General features: G+C 37.2%; 1 protein-coding gene across 2 annotated transcripts in view; it reads left to right on the plus strand.

The window, feature by feature from the left end:
* The window catches only part of LOC127643111 (transport and Golgi organization 2 homolog), a 40,909-nt gene extending 17,029 nt beyond the window's left edge, over window positions 1-23,880 (plus strand). Inside the window, exons 3-9 of one of the 2 annotated variants that reach the window (XM_052125687.1) lie at window positions 7,661-7,749; window positions 11,006-11,125; window positions 12,051-12,165; window positions 20,670-20,737; window positions 20,878-21,028; window positions 22,881-22,985; window positions 23,130-23,880. In XM_052125687.1, the coding sequence (XP_051981647.1) occupies window positions 7,661-7,749; window positions 11,006-11,125; window positions 12,051-12,165; window positions 20,670-20,737; window positions 20,878-21,028; window positions 22,881-22,985; window positions 23,130-23,250 (769 nt within the window). In that variant the 3' untranslated portion in view covers window positions 23,251-23,880. The remainder of the gene's footprint in view (window positions 1-7,660; window positions 7,750-11,005; window positions 11,126-12,050; window positions 12,166-20,669; window positions 20,738-20,877; window positions 21,029-22,880; window positions 22,986-23,129) is intronic. The other variant, XM_052125688.1, reaches the window with a different exon arrangement.
* The last annotated feature ends 109 nt before the right edge of the window (window positions 23,881-23,989 follow it).

Below are 23,989 nucleotides of genomic sequence, written 5' to 3' on the forward strand. Positions count from 1 at the left end.
TTATTATAAATAACGACTTTATACTGGTTCAAAATAAATTTACATTTACAAAACACAAATTAAACACTTTACTGAAGTATTTAGTTATTGCACCACCACAGTATTTGCAAAGGGTATGATTTTATTATAATATTAGGCCAATGTACATGACTCTCTGCGTAAGGAGAGTGAGTCGCTCGCTGTGTGAGGAAAGTGAGTCGCTCGCTGTGTGAGGAGAGTGAGTCGCTCGCTGTGTGAGGAGAGTGAGTCGCTCGCTGTGTGAGGAGAGTGAGTCGCTCGCTGTGTGAGGAGAGTGAGTCGCTCGCTGTGTGAGGAGAGTGAGTCGCTCGCTGTGTGAGGAGAGTGAGTCGCTCGCTGAGGAACATGAGTCGCCCGTTGTGTGAGTCGCTTGCTGAGGAACATGAGTCGCTCGCTGAGGAGAATGAGTCGCTCGCTGAGGAGAATGGGTCGCCCGCTGTGTGAGGAGAGTGAGTCGCCCGCTGTGTGAGGAGAGTGAGTCGCTCGCTGAGGAGAATGGGTCGCACGCTGTGTGAGGAGAGTGAGTCGCCCGCTGTGTGAGGAGAATGAGTCGCTCGCTGAGGAGAATGGGTCACACGCTGTGTGAGGAGAGTGAGTCGCTCGCTGTGTGAGGAGGGTACGTATACAGATCCACCGCTGGCCTATCAGTGGAAAGTCAGTAGCTAGTGGCTATAGTATAGTGACTTCCTACGACAAATCATTAGTCCTATTTTTGGACCTTCCGGCCCGCCATAAGATATGGCCAGGTTTCAGTTTTGCAGTCATGACAATGACAAAACAGCAACATTTTATTTAGCATGCATTTACAATACAACAATAAATTTGCAAAATAAAGCCAGAACTGTTGCACACTGTAACGTTACATGAATAAAAGTTTTATCGATGTTATTGGTTACTTCAGTAACACGAACTTACTTCAAGCTGCCTTGAAGGACAAGAGGATGATGCCGCTCCGTGTCTCTCCTGAGAGCTCATCTTTACAGACTGATCGAAGACGATTATTAGACGATCGAAGGTCTCATATAATATTAAATTATATAATTATAGGTCAAATATTATTTACATATTGTTAGTAAGTAATACAACAAAGCACGACGTATTGCATAACTACAAATCACCGCGAGAGCTTTCTAATATGCGCGCCACTGAGTGACGTCTGTACATCCGGGTCAGAGAGCACCTGTCCATCAAAAGCTCACTATCCAATCAGAGTAGATCACTGTTAAGCCCACCCCCACGAGAGGCTTGTCTCAAAACAGCAAACGAAAAACTGCGAAGCGTAAGCGAAATCTGTGGCAATGTATTCAGAATCAACGATTTGCGAAAACGAATCTTTGAAAAACATTAACAAAAAATGAAGCATATTTGAAGAGCCTGTTAAATTCGTGCGACTGAGTTCATTTTTTTTTTTCATTTTAATTGTGTTTTTCTTCTTTTGTAATGGAATATTTTTCATAGTTTCTGAAAAAGTTACGTTCAGTTTTATAAAGTTACATTCATTATTATTGACACAATCGTAATTCCATAGTTTCATGGCGGGTAACGTACTGTGCTCCAAAACATTGGTGCTGATTGGCCCAAGAGGAGTCCTGTGCGCCAATGAACGCTATCTATCGATCTGCGCTCGATTGCTCTTCCTTCATCCTCCAACTACCCGGATGTCTGTCTCAGTAACTTGAAATTGAATTTGAGAACTGAATCTGAATTGTGAGAAGTGAATGTGAAGATATATAGAGAGTTTAATTTTCAGTGAGGATCAAATTTTATTGGACTTCAGTTCCAAACGAATAAATTCAATTTCAAATGATACAATTCAGATTCAGTTTTTGAATAAATTCAATTTTAATTAAACAATACAATTTCAAATGATGTGATTCAAATTCAGTTTTTCAATGCAATTATTCAAGTTTAGCCATTCAAATTCAAATATAAATGGTTCAAATTCAGTTTCTGGTGGCACATATTTCAGCCCATACCTCCTCCTCTGTGATTAGACGGCTGGGTAAAAAGTGACAGTGATGAGCGCTGTGTTTTCCCAAAGTTGAAAATTTTTCAACTCTCTGCGACCAGAAAAAAACTCAGAGCGTGCAGCTCTCAGTGTGGAATAGATGCTCAGCGCCTCGTCACGCTACTGGCTTTTTTAAATACACAACACTCCCATTGCTTCTTAATGCTGAATATTATGTATAATAATGCTATGGGGAATTATAATCCTAATGTCAAATGTCATGTCTGATTTGTTTTCATCAGTAAATTATTATTATTTAACTGGATAAGCATGCGTGAGTTAGAGTCCCCCAGCCACTGGGGTTTGCGTCAGGAAAGGCAGCCGGTATTAAACCTGTACCCAGTCAAATATATGGATCACAGATGGTCCGCTGTGGTGGCTACTCTAACAGAGGTCAAAAAAAGAAGAAGAACTGGATAAGCATGCACTTCCATTTAATATTTTATATATATTAGAACATTTTGACAGGGCTTGAATTTCGGTGCGGGATTGCGGAGATTGCGCATAATTTAAGCCATTCCCGCAATGTTAGCTTTTGTAGTGCGAGAAATTCCCGCACAAATATATTTGCTTCATCTCAGAGCAAATGATTAAAAAATAAATTCACAGATGCGAGAAAAAAGATGTCAAACTGTATTTTATTTTCGAATTTAATACCTCAATCAGCGCTGGACCGGCATTCTCTTCCGCTGAGCCCTGGCTGTTACAGACAGATCATGTTTCACGCTGTCAATGCAGTGGTCTGCGTTGCGCTGATCTTATCCACACTGTCGAGTGTAGGTGCAGCATTCTAACATTTTGAGTCATAATGAGCTGTTTGTGAAGAAATTATCCGCTTCCAAATAATGTCATTTTAATCACGCAATTGAAACATTAAAAACCATTTTGCTTTTTATGGTGTGCGAGTGATAGAGCGCGGCAGCAACGAACCAACTGATCAGCTTACAGCGTAACAACATTGAATTCTCGGCCGAACAGCTGATCATGATAGCTGTACAGGGCGCCTTATTATTCATCTCCATAAATATATCTAGTAGTAAAGCAAGGGCTAGAAATCAATTAATCTTTTGCTGATACCAGTGTTGCCAACTATTTTCAATGGAAAGTAGCTAAAGCCTGCTCGAAAAGTAGCTAAATGTCGCCAGATGACGTCATGCGTCATTAGCATATTAATGACGTCATCGCGTCGTATTTGCATTCTGCCTAATTTGTCGGTACTGTAGCCTACTTCAGTTTATAATAACGGTTGTCTCCCCTAAACCGTGCTCATACTGTTTTTATATAAGTATATAGCCGAATGTCCAGTAAAACGGTTCTCAATTACATATTTTCTGTTAGACAACGGAACGGAACTTAGCTAACGTTACATTTTTATGAGTTTGAAGAAGGTTTATTGTTGTATTTGGATAAGTAAAATGTATAGAGTCTGTAAATATGCGATCTGAAGTCGGAGAGTTCAGAAACCGAACCGGAATGAACTAAAACTCTGATTAGTAGTGAATATAAGCGCATGCCAAGAAAAAACGGTCAAATTAAATGTTTTGAATTAAAACAAAGGAGAAGGCAGCTGCTATGTGATCACTGATTGGTTCCTGCTAACACAGCGTGCACATGCGCAGCTCATTCATGTCTATGTCCGCTGGCGTGCAGTCAACGGAATGTGCTGCTCCTCTCAGCCGCTCACTGAACAGAGCAGACGCAGCGGGGAAGTAAGACCTCACGCTTGCAGTACTGGCGATATTTGGAATTTGGAAAGTTGCTAAGGTTTGTCCAAAAAGTCGCTAGTTTTGTCGCTAGTCGCTTTTTTGAAAAAATGTCGCTAAATGGGTCTGAAAAGTCGCTAAAAATAGCGACAAAGTCGCTAAGTTGGCAACAATGGCTGATACTTCCTTGTCATCATGGAGAGCGCAGTTCATGGTTGCATAGCAACGACAGACGCCACGGGAGAGCACGCGCTTGTGGAAAGGAGACAGCGCCGCGCCCGCGCTTTCCACTTGTATTTACACATCTAGAGCGATGTTGTTGATTGTTTGAGCATGTGACTGCGCGTTTCTCCTTGTTTTCTTGTGTTATGCGCAGCATATTTCCCGCGCGCACAAACACGGCCACAGACAATGAATTGTCCTTTCAGCAGTTTGCAGAGGCTGTGTTAAGTGAACATAGTCATGTTTTCACTGAAATGGAGAAACTCATTCAGACAGCCATGGTCATACCAGTTGCGAGTGTGTCGTGTGAACGTGTATTCAGCACACAAAACAGGATCAAAACCAAATTCAGAAATTCACTGAATAATACGAGTCTCACAAATCTAATGATCATTTCAGAGCTTGGACCTTCCCTTGAGCAGTTTGACTTCAACAGAGCCATCATCAAATGGAAAGAGATGAAGAGGAGGAGACAGATGAGAAACTTAGAATAAGTCCCATGAAAAAAGTAACAAGAAATGGAAAAAAGTGACTGAAATTGAACTGAAATACATTAAAAAGACTCTGAAACTGATAGACATAAATACATATAGTTTAAACTGAGTTCTTAATATCAATTTGAAGGAGAGCATGGCGTATTTTGTATGAAGTTTAAAAAAAAAAGCAAAGAATTGAACTGAACTGAAACACATGAACGACACTGAAATAGAGCGACATTAATATATAGCCCTAGGCCTAGTTTAAACTGAGGTCTTAATGTCAATTTGAAGAAGAGCATGGTGTATTTTGTATAAAGTTTTTTTGTTGTTGTTGTTATTAACCGTTTTGAGAACTGGAAATGCACAATTCATGCATACAAATCTGTATATATTAATAAATGAAGATGATGAAATTAGCAATGCATCAAAAGTTACCCCCATAATCTTTAGATCCCCCATGTGACCCATGTAAGGGGGGAATTCCCCCCCAGTTTAAAAAACGAAATTCAGGCCCTGTTTTGAAAAAAAATTATAAGTGAGAGTGTATTAGCAGCATATGCATCTAACATTAGTTTCTGTATTTTCAGCAAGCTGAATTATTAATAATTCCATTTGGAGTCACAATTTTCCTGTTCTGGGCTGATTTTTAGTCCCAGTACATATCTAAAGGATCATTTAGCACTTTTAAGATCAGTACTTTTAGCTTAATTTTGAAGGAAAGGAACTGTTTTGCATTTTAAAAAAAAAACTTTAAATCTGAACTTTTCTTAATTCAGGCTTAGTTTAAAGAATTGTGAACTGAACCATGAGTTCAGTATCATGAACCGAATCGTGAGATAAGTGAATTGTTACACCCCTACTGATTTGCAATCGGTTTGATTCATTAGCAAATCATACTTATTTGAGTGATTTTATTTATTATCTGCCTAGTAATCACAAATGACTGAACGGTCATGGAAAAGTCATGAAAATGCATTGGTAAAAATTCATAGGTGATTGATTCACGGTGCATCAGGCCTGAAATGGGACAATAAAGCCACACACAACAGCTTTCAGCATCACAGCTGAGCCTGCTCTGTGCCTTAGAGGTGTAGCTGACAAACAGATAGCACTCTCCTGGGATCAGTGTGAGATAAACACATTTAGATGCACATGTGACCTGAGCTCACACAACACCATCTCTCCCACTCACACAGGAACCCTCAGTTTTCAACACAATGTCCATTATTATCAAGTAAAGACAGTGGTAAGCAAAACATGAGTTCTTAATGTTTTATTACATAAATAGTATGTTTTCTGTATGATTGAATAGTGAGCATACTATGAAAGAGATCGTCCCTGTGTCTCAATCAGCTCTCTAGTTCCCTATGTCGTGAATCAGTATATTGTTAATAATACCTAAATAAACACTTGCCTGAAATGCTTAGTTGCTTCCAGACTTCTTCCTTCTTGCTACCGAACTTTCAACTATATCACAATCGTGAACACAAATTCAGGCACCGGTAAGGGTAGATTCACTAAACATTGGGACGCTTGTGGCTCACCTGCGACACATTAATAACCTCTCTCATTGAAGCCCACTGTTATTAATCAGCACCATCACTGTATAAATGACACTATCCTTCATTTTCCTTGAAGATATTAAAATGTACAGTGTTATTATAACAGATAAATGGCATAAAGTAATACAAATGTATAGGAGTGTATTTTAAACGGTCTTTTAACAGCTGAAGTATTTTACCGATTATTTCACTTTCATGGTAATTATGAATGAAAGACATTACTGTTTCAAGGCGGAGGGCGGAGCCGGGTCGTGATTCCGTACACCCGGCCCCTAATCAGGCTAATCAAGCCTCAGAGAGGGATAAAGACCGACTGGAAGCTGCAGTGCGAGAGAGAGAGAGAGAGATTTACAGGCAGCTGTTCGACACCTGAGTGTGTGTTTGTCTTTTTGGTTAAGTTCTTCATTAAAGTATTATTTATATCTTCAAGCCGGTTCTCACCTCCTCCTCTCCATTAATCGCTTTACACTGGTGCTGAAATCCGGGAAGGAGGAATGCGCCGTAGTAGAGTCCTCACCACTACCATCCACCCCAATGGAGCAGCCGCAGCCATCCTCCGGAGGACGTTGAAGCCCGGCCGCCTGGAAGCGAAGGAATGGCCGCCGACCGCGAGGGGAGGAGGGGCTCCCAATCAATCGCCTGGGAGACTTCTACCGTCCACCAAAAATGCGGCGGGTCCGTTCCGTCTGCCAGGGGCCTGAGGTCTGCCTCCGATCTGTCTGGGGAGACGTGGCTGTCATCCATTAGAAGGTGGTGGTGTGGCCGAAGACAAGCTAGGGCGTTTCGGAGAACCGGCAAGTAAGTGTTTTTTTCTCTCTCTCCTCTCTCTCTTCCACTGCCGCTCCGTGTTGGACTTTCACTTTCTTTTTAAAATGTTTTGTTAATTTGGCACGATCGCCGTTATGGCGTGTAGGTGCCACACTTTTTTTTTTTTTTGTTTCCCTACCCTTGTCCCATCCAGGTAGACGGGGATGACCTGCCAGCAGACGTTGCGGAAGGCACGTCCCTTAGGGAGAAACTGCTGGCAGGTCATGTACGTCATGACGGGGGCTCCCCGGCCTGAGAGAACAAGGGAGGAATGTGGCAGGGTGGTGGGCAGGGCCAGATCGTGATTCCGCACACCCGGCCCCTAATCAAGCCTCAGAGAGGAATAAAGGGCGGCTGGAAGCTGCAGTGCGAGAGAGAGAGAGAGAGAGAGATATTTACGGGCAGCTGTCCAACACCTGTGTCTGTGTTTGTCTTTTTTATTAAGTTCTTCATTAAACTATTTATATCGTGAAGCCGGTTCTCGCCTCCTCCTTTCCATTAATCCCATTACAATTACTTTTCAACATCACTTTTAAAGATAAAATAAGGTTTGGACTTCATAGTTTCACAGTTGTGCTCATCTTCCCATGACTTGAAAGACTTCAGAAACCATGAAGACGTTTCCGATAATGGAACTTGGTGAGCAATGGTGCTCCCTGGTTTTACGGTGCATTGTGTGATTTTTTTTTTTTATTATTATTTTTTTTTTAGGGAATGTTTCAGTGCACTGGAACGATTTTGGGAATGAGACAGTTCTAAAAATGGCCGACTCACTGATCAGTGCCCTAACTACTGAACTAGGGAACTGATTGAGATGCACCCTGTGTGATTCACCTCCATTTTTTTTTTGTGCAACTGCAGGCTCATTCTGGCTGCTAACAGAGATGAGCTGTACAATAGGCCATCCAAGACTGCAGACTTCTGGGGCACCAACAGTGAGATCCTCAGTGGTAAATATAATTTGTTTTATTTATTGATAGGACAAATATTTAATATCCAAATTTAAATTGTGGTACTTGTTTGCTGTTTTATTGAGGAAAGTATAGTGAATGTATGAAGCGGTTAACACCGATATGACAACCAGAAAGTGCCCGAACTTTTCGTCTTCATTTTGAACAGGGTATCAATTGTTTCATTTTGTGTAATTTAAAACCTAACTAGCTTCTTTGCATGAAATGTTTTGCTTGAACTTTGTACTTGTGCCATCTTTAAAATAAATGGTATTTAACTTGAGTTTTTTTATTTTTTATAATGCAATGACATTCATACATATTTAAGTGTGGCTGAAGTGTCCAAATACATTTTGCAGCTGTTAGCCCTTGCTTCAAAGAGTTATTAAAGGTACTATATGTAGGGTTTATTAGCTCTTCAGCTCTATATGAGCTCTGTATAATGAAGGTTTTATATTTAGGATTTAAATTTAGCTCTTTAGCTCTATATAAGCACTGTATAATAAAAGTATAATGTTTTTTTTAATCCTCTGAAAGTCTACTGAATTTTTATCCAATTCCACTCGGCAGACTACCGGTTATTCTTGCTGGTTTAAACTGCATCATCCAATGAGTCATTTGTCAAAACATTTAGTTGAGCGAGCCTTTTTTTTTTCTGAGGACACGGGAAACAATCAGACGATGGGTTTGTGGCATCAACCGTTATGTACTCAACTTCCACCTCAAAAAGGTTATTATTAAGGTTAAATCTTCATTTCACAACAGTGATTATTCAACTTTTCAGTCTCAATCAAGCTCTATGGATAATTATCATTTACTTTCCTGATATCACATTGATTGAGTGTCCATTTTTACTATTCAGCTGACCACCATCAGAGAGTAAGAACTGTTCAATTGACTAATGACCTACTGTCTGCAAAATAATACATTTTAGAACCAAAATCAGTCATTCCCCTCCCAATAAAAGATAGTCATGGACATTTGTTGTTTGTCTGTCTATGTCCCCCTCTGTAATCTTGGGTTCAGACAGCACCTGGCGGTCCTTAATTGATGGCTGCTTTTTTTTGTGCAGTGGCAAGAATAAATTCTCCCACTTAAGGAGAAGCCCTTATCTGTTTGGAGGTGTGCAGTGTAGGTTGTAGTTGAGCAATTGTGGAGTATTTTGGTGTTAATGAGGAGAACAGGGGCCTACACCATGAAGCCGGTTTCGGGCGCTAGCAAGGTAAGTTTTAGTTTAGTTTGCAAACTTTGTGTCAATCTTGGGTTTTAGGTTCCATGAAAGTGAGTGGGCCTTTAATGTTAATTGCTATAGTATCTTACATTGTAACTTACATCTGTGTAACAGATCACTAACAGATATTGAACCAAGCAACTGTGAGTAAATTGACCTCTCTGACCCAATGAAGTCCCCCATCTCTCTTCAATCATACTTTTACAGAAAATATTCTTAGAAATCCACAAAATCAACTCATGATAGTTTATTTATTTCGAAGTCTAAATACACATTTTCGACAGATGGTCTTGTATTTTATTGTAATACACTATAATTGTTTTTCATTTACTTACTCTAGCCATAAAATATAAAATATCTATGCAAATATACTATATACATAAATAAATAAATATACTGGTGGCCAAAAGTAAAAAAAAAAAAAAAAACAGTTCAAAAATTGAACTGTTTGGCCATAATGTCCATCGTTATGTTTGGAGGAAAAAGGGTGAGGCTTGCCAGCCGAAGAACACCATCTCAACCGTGAAGCATGTGGGTGGCAGCATCATGTTGTGGGGGTGCTATGATGCAGATGGGACTGGTGCACTTCACAAAATGGCATCGTGAGAAAGGAAAATGATGTGGATATATTGAAGCAAAATCAAGATATCAGCCAGCAAGTTGAAGCTTGGTCGCAAATGGGTCTTCCAAATGGACAATGACCCCAAGCGTACCTCCAAAGTTGTGTTAAAATTGCTGAAGTACAACAAAGTCAAGGTATTGGAGTATTGCGAGTCATCACAAAGCCCTGACCTCAGTCCGATAGAAAATATGTGGACAGAACTGAAAAAGCATGTGCGAGCAAGGAGGACTACCATGCTGACTCACTCACACCAGTTCTGTCTGGAAGAATGGTCCAAAATTCCAGCAACTAATCGTGAGAACCTTGGTAAAGGCTAACCAAAAAGTTTGCCCCAAGTTAAAAAATGTAAAAGCAAAGTTACCAAATACTGACAAAGTGAATGTAAACTTCTGACCCACTGGGAATGTGATGAAAGAAATTAAAGCTGAAAGAAATAATTCTGACATTTCACATTCTTAAAATAAAATTGTGATCCAAACTGACCTTAGACAGGGAACGTTTTCTATGATTACATTTTTTCTACGAAAAACTGTGGCTAAGGTGTATTTAAACTTCTGACTTCAACTGTAAAAACACAGATCAGCCACAACATTTAAACCACCTGCCTAATATTGTGTAGGACTCCTCGCGCCACCAAAACAGCTCCAACCCGCATCTCACAAAATTATTTTGAGATGTTATTATTCTCACCACAATTGTACAGAGTGGTTATCTGAGGTACCATAGACTTTTTCAGTTGCAACCAGTCTGGCCATTTTCTGTTTACCTCTCTCATCAACATTTCCATCCACTACTGGATGTTTTTGTTTTTGGCACCATTTGGAGTAAATTCTAAAGACTGTTGTGCGTGAAAATCCCAGGAGATCAGCAGTTACAGAAACACTCAAACCAGCTCATCTGGCACCAACAATCATGCCACGGTCGAAATCACTGAGATAAAAAAATGTAATCCCTATTCTGATGGTTGATGTGAACATTAACTGAAGCTCCTGACCCATATCTGCCTGATTTTATGCACTGCACTGCTGCCACACGATTGGCTGATTAGATAATGCATGGATGATTGTTTGTGCCACATGGCTGCTTTTTTTTGAAGCCATGAAGTGCTTGTGTTTAGACATAATTTATTGATTCAGTTGTGAAATAAAGAGTTCACTTCAGGATTTCTTCTTTTTCAAAGAGTTGGTCCTCCCTGGATAGATCGATGCGCTTATGGCTATAAATTGCAATACTTGTTTTCTTTTCAGTATCAAGATGAGAATTCTTTTTTAAGTCTAGGTCATTTGAACTGAGCACACTTGAGCTGTTCAGGACTTCTAAATCTGCTCCCCTGCTGTTTTCTTATTATTATGTCCAGAAGAGGGGATTTATTGTCAGTTTTTGTGTTTGTTTTCTGTCATTAGGTTTGGACATGGAAGAAGGGAAGGAAGGCGGGTCATGGCTAGGAATTAGCAAACGAGGAAAACTGGCAGCACTGACCAATTACTTGGAGGGAAGGCCAAATCCAGATGCACAGGGGAGAGGTAGAGAAGATCTTCCACATATCTGTACTCCAAGAAAATGTTGCTGTATGCAATAATACATCACAGACTACTGGGCTGGCCAAGGCAGAGTCCTATCATGCAACCAGCACCTCATTACATACACGCATACTAATGTAACTTTCATACACCTGAGGTTTTATTGTTCAACAGACATTCATATTTAATCTATTAAGGTTAAAGCATTTCTTGATTTCTAAGCATCATGACACATTTCTGTGTATTACATTTATTTACATTTTGAAAAAAATTTAAGATTTATTTTACACAGATTCATTTAGATGAAATAAGATATCTTATTTTACTTATAAGCTATTTAACTTTTACCGACAATGCTAAAGATTGCAAAATATTATGTGGAATTTACAGTAAGGCCTGTATGATTTGATTCTCAATGTTCCATTGGCTTATGGAGCCAGAGTCCTCCACCAGCTGTTCTTCACTGATCTCCTCTCAGCTGAACTGGACTCGTCACTGTCATCGCATCAATATATGTTGGATTATTCAAGGCCTCTTTATAGGCTGACACCTCACTACCACTTATCATCAAAAGCTTGTCAAACAGAACCCACCCCTCTGTTCCCAGGCCATACCACTAAATATAATGCAAACATCTCAGCTGTGATGTGGATGACATACACACAAACAGCTGCATGTTAGAGCACAAGTACCTTGGCTCAGTACATGTTGTACATGTGTTGTACTCAGTACAAATTGCTTTAATTTTTGCATTGTCTTCTCAAAAAAAACTTGCCTTATATCTACACCTGTTTCTTTACATAGAGTCTTAAGTAATGGACTGAAATTGACATAGCAGTTCACAGACAAATTCTCCTCTTACACGTCATTGGATGTAATCATTTCGATAATTGATACATGGTTGTCCTCATTTGTCATCTTTACTCAGGTTCCTTGGTGTCCAACTTTTTGACGGATAACTTGGACAGTTTTGCTTACCTCCGTAAAGTGTCTTCAGATGGTCATTTATATAATGGCTTTAATCTCCTGACTGCTGACTTCAGGTGAGTGGTGAAATGCAAATATCTTGGTTGGCTTAAATAGCGAACACTACAAATGAGACAAATTAGCAATTCCTCTAAATTAGTGAAATTATAGCATTTAAGTTCAAACCTTAAAGGGTTCAATTCATAATTTTTTAAATATATTTAATTTTAATTTATATATTATTATAATTTAGTTTGACAGGATGATACTGTAAAATACATTTGTGCATTAACTAATGTTAACATATACAACTTTTACAAATGTATTAGTGTATATTGAAATTAATCTGATGGATTAATGTTAACCAATACAAACATGGTTGTAAAGTGTTACCAGCGCAACAATGTCAGTCAGTAAAACCTTTGTCCTACCGCTTTTTTAAGAATTTTAAATGATGATGTCATATATGCTTACAGTGTCTCAGTACCTTTTAATTAAATCCAGTTGTAGTCATAGACTGTTCAGCTGTCAGTTCACACTACAGAGCACTTGCTCTACGAGTGCTGACATTACACTTAATGACCATTTGAATAGACACAATAAAGGCAAGTTATGAGAAAGTACTCTAAAATGAAGTGCCTCTTTTTCATGAACTCATTTTCTTTTTTATTTATAATGAGAATGACATGACAGTGATGATATTTTCTAATCTCTGGGATCCTTGAGAGGGACAGCAGGCACTGCTGAACCCACCTGCTTGTATACAGAAGCTGTTACGAGCTTAAGAAGTATATTTAAATAATAGTCAGAACAGATGGCATGTTTCCAGCAGTGTGGCTATCTCTAAGCAGAGTAATTTGAGGTGATATAAGAAGATGGGATTTTGAGATTCTGCATTTTAAAGGTTAGAAAAAAAGACATTTATTCAAATAATATTTGTTAGATGCTTTTGGGTGTAATGGTAGTTAACTATGGAAGGTATTGTTTAAAATGTGAGTGTATTGGGTGTCTATGCTATGCATTTAACATTAGCAAACGTGTAACCTGAAGATGTGTTCACATTGACAGTAGTTTGCAGCAACAAAGCAACACTTAAGTAACTTGTTTTCTTAGAGAGTCGGAAATTTGACACAAAATGCGGCAACTTGACAGACTTGAGCAGAGTTTAAAGGGATTGTTCACCCAAAATAAAAATTCTGCCATCAGTTATTTACCGTAATGTTGTTCCAAACACTGGTGTTGGCAGATAAAAGTAATTATCTGCACTGCATAATTTGTATTTGCATCATACAGTGCATTGACAATTGTGATCAAGGCCAGTTATTTCCTGTCAAAAATGGGGTAGAACACTGTGTCGGACAATTAGCCAACAACTTGTTCTGTGTGAAAGAAAATGACTATACATTGCATGGCAGAGTTGCAATTTGTCAGCTTTGCACTGCTAGAAAATGTATTAAGGTGGAACTAACATTAACACTTAGCACAACTAATATAACACAACTAATTGTATTACTAACCTTAAAACTTGACACAGCAAGGAATATAATAAATTTGTTAACACTAAAGAACTCAAAGCTAGAAAAAGCAGAACCCCCAAACTAGGTTCTGTATCGCATATGTTGTTCTGCATATCGGTATTGGCACACACATGTTTCATCAGTGCATTTTGGGAATGCTTACTAGTGACGAAAAGTCCAGTGACTTGCTGACATGCCGCGATTTAATCATCAGCTAGCAAAATGTCCTTTAACAGTGAACTCTAAGATTGTCTCTTTGTCTTGTCTACTTTAATAAATCAACTCCTTACTTTTGTTTGAGTGCCTGCTCGAATATTACTAATGCTCGAATGTTCCTTTGTCCTATGATTTGAATATTATCATTTAAGTAGAGTTGTCTTTTTTGTTTTTCTTTTGTTTTTCCACATTCATTAATCAGACCAGTTAACTGTGCACTAGTGTCTCTGGGCAAGACATCACCACCCCATCCTTTAGCTTGCTAAAAGGCTGTCTGCAAAATGTAGTGATGTATTACTTAAAGGGATAGGTCACCCAAAAATGAAAATTATCTCATAATTTACTCTCATGCCATCCTAGATGTGTATGACTTTATTCTGCAGAACACTAATAAACATTTTTAGAAGATTAAAGATTTTTCAGCTCTGTAGGTCCATACAATAGTAAAAGTGAATTGTTACCAGACATTTCATGCTCTAAAAATCACATAAAGGCAGCATAAAATTAATCCATAAATCTCCAGTGGTTAAATCCATATCTGATGCAATATGATAAGTGTGGGTGAGAAACAGCAAGTACTTTAAAAACTAAGTAATAGTAATTACTATAAATCTTCACTTTCACATTTAGCCACCTATTGATTGGGGCTGGTCAAAGGTGGAGTCTTATAGTAAAAAAGGACTTTAATATTAAACAGTTTCTCACCCTTACCTATCATATCTCTTCTGAAGACATGGATTTAAACACTGGAGTTTATGAATTACTTTTATGGTGCCTTTATGTGCTTTATGGACCTTCTGAGTTTTGGTCACCTTTCACTTGCATTGTATGGACCAAAATAACTGAAGCATTATTCTAAACAAAATCTGTTTGTGTTCTGCGGAAGAAATAAATTAATACACATCTGGGATAGCATGAGGGTGAGTAAAAGATTAAAAGTTTTGGGTACATTTTTGGTTGAACTATCCCTTAAAGTCTGTGATGTTATCTGTAAGGCTGGAGGGATAATATTTGTCAGTGCCTCTTCAAGCCTGTATTTATAAATGCAATGTATCGGAAGGCCACTCACTCTCAAACTGTAATGATTACCCTGTCTTGTCTCTCTGTTGCCCCCTTGTTTTCCATCTTGTCACTTTTCACTTCTTAAGTTTTCACTTTAGTCCCTTATTTAATTCCATAGTCCACCCTGTCTCGTTTCACTGTTGCCCTCTCGTTTTCCATCTTGTTGTCACTTTAGTCCTTTATTTGATTCCACAACCCTCTGTTAGCGTTCGTATTCACTGTTCATTGTTTACACCTGCCCTGGTTAATTTGCCTTTGGTTTCTGTTTATCACCTTGTTACCTTGTTTGAGTTCTGTCCTTTCATTGGCCACCTTTCCCACGTTTGTCTATTTATACCCCGTGTCTTTGTGCTGTCTTTGTCGATCGTTGTTTGGTGTAAACCCGGTATGTGTTCCCTGCCCAAGTTCTCCGTTTTATCCTTCGTGTTTTAGTTAACTGTTTTATGCTTTATTTCCCCATCGTGGGTTGTTTGTTTGTGTTTATCTTCTGTTTATTCAAATAAAGCCTCAGCTGCGTTTGGATCCGTAACTCCTCGTCTGCCTCGTTACTCCAACATTACACAAACATAGTAATGAAACAGATAAATGTAGCAACAGGGTTGTTTTTCATTTGTTTACCCTTTTAATAAACAAGATAATTATTTAACTTATCTGTCTCTCCCTTTATTTCCTCAATTTAAAAAACAAAAACAAAACACAAATCAAGACAAAGTTACTTGTAAGTTTTTTGTATATTTTAAGATCTCAGGTAGGAGGAGCATTTTATGTGTGGCATTTATGGCTATAGTTTGGTAGTATTACTGTTAAGGGTGTAGTTAAAGATTCTTGGGACTTAGTTGGGTGTATTATACTAAAAGCTTTGAGTAGTTTGGCATTATGGTTAAAACTGTTAACCTAAAAGTTGTAGGTTCCAACCCTGTAATGGACGGTCTTGTAACCATTGCACACTTGAGTACTTAACCTCAGATTGTTCCAAGGGGATTGTTCCTGCATTTAGTGTCCTGGATATTGCTTTGGTTGAAGTGTCTTCTAAATGATTCCTTACTGACTTGCTTGAAGAGACCATATCGGAACATTCTTCATCAGCCCTCCATTTTTACTACTACATGAGGTTTTTTTTTTGTGAAATAAGAGTTAAAATATTCAGCATATGTCCAACCATACCAAAGCCTCTAAAACAAATACATTAACTTTGTCTTAATTTGTGTTTTGTTTTTTTTAGCTGTGATTGTACTGCATAGATCATTAGAGGGATGTTTGGCTCTTATGCACCCCTTTCACTGAAAGGAATGTATTAGAAGAGACATACTACAAATTAGAAGTCTATTAGAACCTCTTTGGTCATCCGAGTGTATGTTATTCAAAGCAACTTCTTTTTATAGATATATCTGATATGATGTGAAGAAATATATTTAGCAAATAAGGTACAAGATGTGCCTTAATGGTTTCATGAAATGTTTATACATAATAAATTATTAAGGAAACTAATTTACATTAAAGCATTATTCTATTAAGCAAATTCATCCTTCCGCTAGAGGATATAGTGCCTGACATGTACAAAATAACAGAGTCTATTCCTTGTGGATGCTGCACAGTGATAAACACAGTTAGTTATATTAACAGATGTTTCCTGTCAGAGCTGTTATTATATCTATATCTACAACAAGGTTATTATTGTAAACTAAAGGTAAAAAATCCTTTTCATTAACTGAAATAAAACTAAAAATAAACATAATTGTAAAAACAGAAACTAAAATAAAAATAATCTTAAAAAATATTTAGTTTTCCTTTTTGTTGCCATAGGTTTTTAAACCTTTAATCCCGCCATTAATGTAACATGAAAATGCCACTAGGTGGCGATAGCACAAGCAGATTGCCTTTTGTCCTCATTACATTAGCAAAGGCAGAGCAGGAGTGAAGCAAAGCAGTTAGAAAAGTAGTGTGACCAGAAGTCGGTCGTGATTTTATGAATTGTGTCCCATGGTCCTGTCATTTCTAAAATATATATATATATATATATATATATATATATATATATATATATATATATATATATATATATATATATTTTTTTTTTTAATTAAATATCCTCAACATCCTTCTTGGTATCATGTCTGGTATCGAGTGCAGGGAAGGGAAGATATTTTATTGCGTTGCATGATGATTTAATGACACTTTCATTCATAGTTTTGCAGCAATCTGCTTATGCCAATCTGGTTACCATGACAACGACTCACACACTTGGCGCTCTCTGTCATCATCCAACACAAATTAGAAATGCCCAAATGAAAATGCATGTGCAACAAGCTGAATGAAGACGATCTATTTCTTTGCACAACATGTAAAATGGAATTGAAATGTTTTGCTGTCAGTGTAGATAGACAGACTGACAGACAGATACATACATACATAAATACATACAGGTGCATTTCCCAAAAATTTGAATATCATTGAAAAGTTAATTCAAAAAGTGGAACTTTCATATAGTCTAGATTCATTACACATAAAGTGAAATATTTCAAGCCTTTTTTTTTTTTTTTTTTTATCTTGATGATTACAGCTTACAGCCCATGGAATCAAAAATCCAGTATCTCAAAATATTAGAATATAGAATGTATAATACAGAAACATCACCCTTGTGAAAAGTATATTAATTTATGCACTCAATACTTGGTCAGGGCTTCTTCTAATATTTTGAGATACTGGATTTTTTATTTCTATGAGCTGTAAGCTCAATAAAACTTTTCTACAATATTCAAATTTTTTAAGATGCACCTGTATATACATTATTTACCACCAATGGAAATTGTACGATTGCCACTAGCACAGCGCCATCTTGATAAAATGTTCGCTTTCCCATGGCCACAGTGTTAAATAAGAGATTGCAGGTCATATTCATACAGCTGTAATTTTTTTTTAAATAGTACATACACCTAAATGTAGATATGTGGAATTTTATTTTTACTTTTAAATTCCACTGTTGCAATTTTGTGTAAAAATATGTAGCTGACAAGAAATTTCAAGCGCTGACATGTCATATCATTATTACATATGCAATATGACATCATATGGATAGAATAGGTTATATGGAATTTGTACATTTTACAAATATACATTCAGGTTAAAATTGTACAAAACAATATATAATAAAATCTAAAAGATGTTGTATTGAATTTAGCTACATATATTTTAATACAATGTATGTATTTATATATACACCAATCATCCACAACATTAAAACCACCTGCCTAATATTGCAGAGGGCGGGCCCGGCTCCTAATTAGACTGAGCCCGAGAGGGAAAAGGCAACCGTGTGGGTTTGTCTTTTTTAACACAATCGACTGTAACTGTCAAAACTCAGAAATAACAAAATAAAACAAGAAAATAGTCTTTTGTTTTTGTTTCTCTCTCTCTCTCTCTCTCTCTGTGTCTCTCTCTCTCTCTCTCTCTCTCTCTCAAACCAGTCTAGCCATTCTGTTGAACTCTCTCATCAATGAGGCAAATTAGTAAATTCTAGAGACTGTTGTTTGTGAAATTCCTAGGAGATCAGCAGTTACAGAAATACTAAAACCAACCCGTCTGCCATCAACAATCATGGTTGGAACTGACAAAGTCTATGGTAACTCGGATAACCATTCTGTACAATTGTGGTGAGAAGAATAGCATCTAAGAATGCTATTCTGAGATGTGGGTTGGTGCTGTTTGGCAGTACGAGGGGGACCGACACAAACTAAACTATAAAATATTCTAAAACTAAACAAAACAAAATGAAAACTAAACTAAATAGGAGCGAAACATTTTAAACAAAATAGAAATAAAAACTAAATTAAAAATGTAAACTATTATAGCATAGATCTACAAAACTATAATATAAACATTGTATTTGGTTGGTAGATGAATGAAGCTAAATACAGAGAGAAAATAAACGTTGTATTTGCATCTCCGTCCTCTGTGCACTTAATTATTTAAAAAGTATAGCTCAGCAAAATACATTAGTAAACGTTAATTTTAAGATTCCAAAAACATATGTGGTTTTTACTGAAAGTCAGCATTCTGGACATTTATTCTGCATACTTATCTAATCCCTAGCATTTACAGGCTCTATTTATTACTGGCTCTAGTGTTCCAGAGTTCTGAGGGTTCTGAAGTCCATTCCTTTCTGTCTGTCTGTGTTTCTCTCCGTTGTGGTTTGCCATCATTTCCAATTCTCATCTGGCACTATTGAGGTCCCTGTCAGAGTGCTTTCAAAAACCTTAAATTGCCAATTTCTCCTTCCAGTGCCATCCAACTGCACCTCTGGGCCATAAAATGTAAAGTGCAAAGCAAAAACTCTACTTTCTTTTTTAAGGAGACTTTCTCTCCTCTGGAACATTCTGCTGTGTATTCAGACATTGTTCACCATAATCACCATAGTTCAATCTTTTGTAATCAACTTCATTGAGTGTCTATTCATTAGATTCATATGTATGAAAACAGAGTCACGTCTAATCAGATCAGATCAATTAATGATGGAGTGACTGTGCTCATACTTCACATACAGAATGTTCACTCTTCTTCTTAATTACAGTTGAGGGAGCAGATAAAATGATATGGGCATCATTAGCTGATGAAGAACAGAGAGAGTACTAACATGCTTTACATTTACACAATTTCTATTTATTAAAGGTGCACTGTGAAAAATGTAACTCCTAAATAAAATAATAGTATTTTTGAAAAATTGGTTTGAAATGTACACGCACATGAAGTTATATCAGTAGCCTGATAAAAGTTGTATTTTACATACAGTTGACGTCAGAAGTTTACATACACCTTAGCTAAATACATTTAAACTCTAAAAAAGTTTAAAACTAAAACATTTTTCACTATTCCTGACATTTAATCGTAAAACACATTCTCTGTCTTAGGTCAGTTAGGATAACTTCTTTATGTCAGAATAATAGTAGAGGGAATTATTTCTTTCTTTTATCACATTCCCAGTGGGTCAGAACTTTACATACACTGTGTTAGTATTTGGTAGCATTGCCTTGATAAAAACAACCCTGCAAAGTCACACAATACATTTTTTGGTTTCAAACATCAGAAGTGGCAATAATAATTGTTTTGTTCAGTAATACGCCATATATTTTTTTAACACATTTCCCTGTTTATTTGTCACTTGAGCTTATTCCACCCACTCATTGTCAATAATTACCTTTTTAGGGTTTTGAGAATTGGAAGTGATGGCAAACCACAACGGAGAGAAACACAGACAGAAAGGAAAGGACTTCAGAACTCTGGAACGCTAGAAAAACTAACAATAACGGTCCTTGCATTGAGACATCCAACCATGGGAAAAATGCAGATTTTTCATCCTGTATATAATTGCTTTCAGCACAGACCAGCTCCTAATGACAAGAAGATGGCAAAAACAAGAGAGCAAAGCTGTATCAACCTAATTTAATTTGATTTATTCTCTTGTTCTCTTGTCTTGTTTATTTAACAAGGATGTTGACTGGTGTAGTGTTATCGAGTGCGGTTTAAATCTGTCCATAAAACTTGGAAGATGAGACAATGTTTTTGTGTGTATTTTTGTTCTGCTACTTTGTTTTATTATTATATGTGTATGTGTGGCACAGATTTATTCAAATTCCACACTTCTCTATTTAATTTATATTTATTATATTGCCATGGAAATGTTATCTGTATCATTATGTCAGACAAACCAAAAATAGCTGTAATTTGAGTTTAATTGTGTTTAAGTAATGAGAACTAACTTGTTTTTTTTCTCGCTGTGTTGTTGGATGCAGGGCCAATGAAGACACATTGTGTTACTATGGAAACAAGGGCAGTTCAGAGCCCATTCATCTCAAAGCAGGTTTGTTCAATCCTAGACACCGCTAGTCTGTTTGCAGCACAACACCCGAATACACCAGTTTTACTTCAGCAGCAGATTTGTGGATGTGTCTAACTCAGACAGAGCTCACAGAAAGTGATTGATGATCATGTTTGTTTCAGCAGGAATCTATGGGTTAAGTAACTCTCTTCTGGAAACTCCATGGAGAAAACTGCAGCATGGCAAGCAACTGTTCACCACAGTAGTGAGCAAAACACTGCCCCCTGATGGCTTAGTGCAAGAGCTGATGCACGTCCTAAATAATGAGGAGCTGTAAGTTATGAAACTCATTATTCTCTTGGTTTTTGTTGTTGTTTCTTTCAGAACAGAGTGTTCTGTTCTGTTCTCATTGTCTGTCTGTCTCTTTAACTTTCTTCCATCTACCTTTATCTGTCTTAAACATTCAACCCAGCATTCATCCTCTTTGATCCTCAAGGGGCACCAAAGCAAGGATTAATAGAAAGTTACTTTAAGAAATCTGTTTTTGAAGCCTTTCATATTTCTTCAGATTCCTCAGAGGTGGATCCAGGTAGATTATCCAGCAATAATGTAATGTGGAAAGACAATGAATTTAGGTGGTAAAAACAACCATGCAAAGTCACACAATACATTTTTGGAAGTTTCAAATATTGGAAGTGGCAAGAATAATTGTTTTGTTTAGTTTTTCAGTAATAATCTATATATTTTTTTTTTACACATTTTCCTGTTTATTTGTTACTTGGGCCTAATAAAGACAGATATTACACCCCACTCAGTGTCAATAATGACCTTTTTAGGTTATGTAGATCCACTGATGTGAGTGAAACATATAGAGTGAATTATGAATCTTTTGCATTCCACACCACAGAAACTGAGTGTAATTGAATAGTCATCAGGAAGGTTGATTAGTTTAAAATCAGAGATGATTTTATATTTAAAATACTCTGCCTAATAGGAAAGCTCTTAGCTTTTATTTTTCCCAAGCACTTTGCATTTTAGCATATTATTACATATTTTCCAGATTTTCAGACAAGGGGATTTTCAAAGATGTTCACATAGACAGATTAAAAATTGTAGTTCCGTATTTACTTTTTTAACTTCTGATCTCAGATTTCTGATTCCCAAATTGTATTAAAGCATTGTAAAAAATAAATCATCTTGGACCAATGTGAAATAGCAACCCCTTGTAATACCTCTAGAATTTCTTTGCATGTCTAAAGCAGGTCATATGTATACTTTATATAAACACTGTATGTATATAGAGTGGTGGTGGCATAGTGGCTAAAGCACAGGGCTGTTAATCAGAAGGTCGTTGGTTCGAACCCCATGGCCACCACCATTGTGCCCTTGAGCAAGGCACTTAACTCCAGTTTGTTCCGGGGGGGATTGTCCCTGTAATAATTGCACTGTAAGTCGCTTTGGATAAAAGCGTCTGCCAAATGCATAAATGTAAATGTAAATGTATATAAGTTTACATACACCTTAGCCAAATATATTTAAACTCAGTTTTTCACAATTCTCCAAAAATTGTCTCCATTCACTTCCATATTAAGTGCCTCGCTGTAACCTTGATTATTTTTTTATTTATTTTTAAAGTATCAAAAGTTTAAATACATTTTTGTGTAAACAACATTATTCTACAAATGCTGTCGATCGAGCTTAACTTGTACTGAACCCGGAATATTCCTTTAATGTGCAGTCAACAATAAGTATCCATTTGTAGACTGAATCCCCCAAAAAGTGTAAACAAAGTGTCTCTGAGGTGATATCAAATCTCACACTCTGTTTGTTTGAGCATCCTGACCAGCAACATCGGACTTGTTTATAGTTAAACTTTATGCATCTTCTTATGCATCAAACTTTTTTCCTGGTTATTATTGGTATTTTGGTTACAATAAACTGCATCTGGACTCTTGTAGCCTCTGTCTGGTCCAACCCATCACAGGAAGGAAAGATTAAGAACATTCAGTATATTGGCTTTACAAATATCTGCAAATGAATATGTTATTGGCTTTCAACGTGTCATCAAATCTCTAAAATCCAATATCAGTTGACCTCTAATAAGTATTAATATAGTGGTACCTACTACCTAAAACAATTTTAATATGACCTTTTAAATCCAAAAGAAATATACCTCTCTTCTTAGAAACACCCCGGACCCTGCACAGGAGAGTCAAGGTGTGGGCTACAGTAAGGCCATGCTCCGAGCCCTGTCTGCAGTGTGTGTACGCTCACCAGGATACGGCACAAGGTCAGGGTCCCATCATGCTATTCCTACTCTCAATTCTTTCTCCAGAGATGCTAATTAAACCAATGTTTGTTAAACCTATCTCTAGTTATTAGGATAAATGTGGGGTCTTATAACCAGTCATATTTGTGTGTCTGGCCACCACAGGACCAATACGATAATCCTCATCGACAGAGAGGGAAACGTGAACTTTACAGAGCGTAACATGCTAAACTGTGACGTCAACCAGTGGAGCACAAATAGCTTCCACTTCAAACTGCAGGAATGATGGCCTGGTCAAGGAAGGAAAAGCCTCACGCTGTGCCTGTCTCTAACCAACCTTTGCTCAAGCCATGCAGCACCACTGTTTCTATCATTATCAATCTCAAGACATAACTTTGACTTTCCTGTTGAAATAGGAGAGATGTTAATTGTTTGTACATTGGCTCTGTTCTGTGAGAAAAGCCTAAGTAAACTTTTCAAGATAATGTTTCTTTTTAGCTTTCCTCATAAAAGGTGTGAATTTGAGTGCATGTGATTCTCTCAGCATCTGTTTATTACCCAAATATAGAACCCAAATAAGTATGAAGTGTGAAATAATGTTATTTATAATCCACTGAATCCTGTTTTATCATAACACAATGTGCATAAAATGCTGTTGGACAGAATAGTTGGGAGGACAACATGTTTACTGCCAAATAATCACTGTGGCTCACATAATTTTTTCAACTAGTAGAAAATAAATAATCTTGTTGCATATTGGAGCGGTAGTAATCCACTGAATAGCACAACTTTCTCTCAGGACACATTTTGAAAAGCTACAGCCAAAAATGAAGGAACAGTGTTTTCAGTCATTTGCTTAACATATTATTGTGAAAATAATTTTTTCATATTAAATCAAATCATTTTGATTAAACTTTGAAGCTGTTTCAAAGTTTGAAGTCTGTATGGTTTAATATACCCTTTGCTGCTCTCTAGAAAGTTATCCTAAGATGATAACAAAGTGCCTGCAATTTGATATTCAGCGT

The sequence above is a fragment of the Xyrauchen texanus genome, chromosome 4 (genome assembly GCF_025860055.1).
Source record: "Xyrauchen texanus isolate HMW12.3.18 chromosome 4, RBS_HiC_50CHRs, whole genome shotgun sequence".
Classification (NCBI taxonomy): domain Eukaryota; kingdom Metazoa; phylum Chordata; class Actinopteri; order Cypriniformes; family Catostomidae; genus Xyrauchen; species Xyrauchen texanus.